General features: G+C 51.1%; 1 protein-coding gene across 2 annotated transcripts in view; it reads right to left on the minus strand.

The window, feature by feature from the left end:
* Positions 1-603: 603 nt before the first annotated feature.
* Positions 604-3088, minus strand: part of LOC108229658 (protein MB21D2) — a 3228-nt gene continuing 743 nt past the window's right edge. The window contains exons 1-2 of one of the 2 annotated variants that reach the window (XM_037974400.1): positions 2893-3082; positions 604-2737 (exon numbers count right to left, since the gene is read on the minus strand). In XM_037974400.1, coding sequence (XP_037830328.1) covers positions 1473-2737; positions 2893-2950 — 1323 coding nt within the window. In that variant the 5' untranslated portion in view covers positions 2951-3082 and the 3' untranslated portion in view covers positions 604-1472. Of the gene's footprint in view, positions 2738-2892; positions 3083-3088 lie in introns of those variants that run through there. The other variant, XM_037974399.1, reaches the window with a different exon arrangement.

A 3088-nucleotide genomic window follows, 5' to 3' on the forward strand; every position in this document is an offset into this window, starting at 1 on the left:
AAAGCTCAGACGCGGCCTCTGATTGGATCAAAGCTCAGACGCGGCCTCTGACTGGATCAAAGATCAGACGCGGCCTCTGATTGGATAAAAGATCAGACGCGGCCTCTAATTGGATAAAAGATCAGACGTGGCCTCTGATTGGATAAAAGCTCAGACGCGGCCTCTGATTGGATAAAAGCTCAGACATGGCCTCTGATTGGATTAAACAGGGACTGTGAATTACTGGGGTTCTTTCAGTCAGGAAGGAGCCATTTTTTCTCAATAAACCTCAGATGTGACAGTCTGATGCTCAACTTGTCTCATGAACTCAAACATTGGAGATTTGGTTGTTTTTGCTTTTTAAACTCAAATAAAATGAAACAACGGTTTAAAGAAAATGAAATGTGTTCACTATCAGCATGTTCTCTGAGGTTCTTTCCACTTCCTCCAGAGTCTCAGAGTCTCAGCTGCAGAAAACGTCTCAGATCAAACTGCTGACCTTCCATCAGCCCAGTGTCACTGTTCACTTCAGAACCACAACGACAACAAATCCACCGTGAAATTAGAAGGAAAAGAGGTGATTTATACATTCTGTGCAAAATTAGATGAAAAGTAGCCCACGAGTCATCTTCAGTCAGTTTGTATTTACAGACGTTAGTACCATCATCATCATCATCATCATCATCATCCAGCAGGACTAAGACATTCCTCAGAGGAAGGAAATCCACCTTTAGACAGACCTCTGCTGGGTCCACACCTGGCTCTGAAACACCACAGCAACTCCTGACCCAGCTCACAGGTCCAGTTCTGGTTTGGAAGTAAAACCTGGAGAAGCGCAGCTGTTTGAAAACAGCAATGATTCAAATGTTTAATACTTGGACTTCACACAAGTATGAAGGTCCTGTTTTATGGTTTTCTGATCCTTATAGCAGACGTCCTCGTGTCCCATGGTCCCACGGCCCTGCAGGTCTTAGCTGTTTCCCTGCTTCAACACCTGACTGAATCAGGCCTGTTAGAGCAGGGAGACATCTAAATATACAGGACAGTGGGACAGGAGGACAGGAGGACCTCTGATCCAGAGACCTTAGTCTCATTATCTGGTCATCCTCTCAACCCAAAACAAACCTGGGATTTTCAGGAGTTGATGGTTTTGTTTCGTATCCAGGACCCCTGATAATTTTCGACTGTATTACTGGAGCAGCAGTTCCATCTCCGGCTGGATTCTGTCCCTTCCTTCGGTTTAAAAACCACCTGCTGCTATTCAGCGGTTAGTTTAAAAGGCATTCAGCAGGTAGAAAACACAGGGCACACAGTGAGAGAGGAGGGAACAGGGGACGGGAATACAAAAATAAAACTAACAAATAAAAAAACTGTGGCAGACAACTACACGATCACCTCACTTTGTGGCAGGAAACATAAAAAAAGTAAAAAATAAAGTTTCAGAGGCAGCGGGGCACCAGGTGAGGAGGTCTGGGGGAAACGTCTCTCAGGTCTCAGAAGAACTTGTCATCGATGCGGAAGTGCGGCCGCGTGACGTCGTCCGGGTTGATGAAGACCGAGATGGACTTCCCAGGATTCTCAGTGACGAGCTGCTGGAGCTTCTTGGCCAGCCGGTCGTCGGGCTGGTTGTCTCCGCTGGCGTCGGACTGCGGCGACGGCAGGTTGTTGGAGCTGCCTCGCCACTGCAGTTCCACTGTCAGCCTGTTGGCGGCCTTGGCGTGCTCGATGGTGGTGCGGAGGTGCTCAGCGGGGTCGGAGCGCACCGAGGAGAGTTTGCGGGCGTGCAGCATGGCCGTCTCGTCCGACAGGTGCTCCAGCATGTTGCACTGAGGAATGAAGTAGTTGGGGCACATCTTGTTAACGAGGCAGTGCTGCAGGTCGTCGATCAGACCCAGCAGGAAGTGGGCGGAGAAGTCGTCCTGTCCCAGGTAGTTGGTGGGGAGGCGGTCACAGGCCCACAGCATGATGCTGCGGAGGTGGTAGGGGCTGATGGCTTTGGGGCGGGACAGCAGCTTGATGATGATGGCCTTACAGGCCTGGTACGCCTGCATGAGGCTGGACGAGATGCACTTCTTCAGCTGCACCTCGCTCCGAGCAAACGACAGGCGCCACTCGTTCTCCTTGCGGCCTTTGTGGGAGCAGGCAGGGACGAGGTAGAAGCCGCTGATCACCTCCTCCTCCGTGATCTTTCCATCCCAGAAGTGGTTCTCCATCAGCCAGCTCTGAGCAACGGCCGGCCAGCCTTTAAATGACACCACAGGCACGATGTCGTAGAGCATCCGGCTGCTGCCGACGCCCAGGATGACGGAGATGATGGTACCGTTCCGCTCCACCTTCTCCACCCTCGGCATTCCTCTCTGAGGCTTCTTCTGCACCTCCAGCAGCACCAGGGAGATGGACTGATAGAACCAGTCTGCCACCAGTGTGGGAGAGAAGAAGTAGTTGGTGGTTCCGTTGATGTGGTCGACGATAGTGCAGCAGTCCTTCCACTTGTTGATGGTTCCTTCGTCAAACAGACGCAGGCTGAGCCAGGAGTGGCCAAGTGCCGAGTGCCTCATGTCCAGGGTCACCGGCTGGTTGCGGTCGTGGAGTTTGAGCGCCGGGACCAACAGGGTGAAGTCCATGTCGTAGTCTGTGCCGCGGGCGTAGACGCTCAGCTCGTCCAGGTCCATGTCCACCACCCCTTCCCGAACCCCCCCTGAAAGCAGGAGGTACTCGTTGGCCACCGGGAGTTTCTGGTCCAACTTCTGAACCATTCCTGAGACACAGAAGAAGAAAAGAATTATATGGTCATGAAGAAAAGGTTTGAATGTGTCACATGGTGGACTGCTGTAAGCTGATTGGGCCTTGTAGCACAAGGTGTTACCCCAACTCTCATACTGCAGCATTTTTCAAACAGAACGCAGATAAAACCTGGATTTATTAGATTCCATCCACATTTCACAATAAAGTTCTCTTGGACCGCCCACATCTTCCAGATGGAGGAAGCCCAGGTCCTACAGATGTTCTGATGGAGGTGCTTGGAACAACTTGAAACAAAAATCCAGGTTAGCTGGGTCTTTCAAAGTTCAAACCAGATCCTTCATCATCAACCACAGTGTTGGTCATC

Source organism: Kryptolebias marmoratus, unplaced genomic scaffold (genome assembly GCF_001649575.2).
Source record: "Kryptolebias marmoratus isolate JLee-2015 unplaced genomic scaffold, ASM164957v2 Scaffold37, whole genome shotgun sequence".
Lineage (NCBI taxonomy): Eukaryota > Metazoa > Chordata > Actinopteri > Cyprinodontiformes > Rivulidae > Kryptolebias > Kryptolebias marmoratus.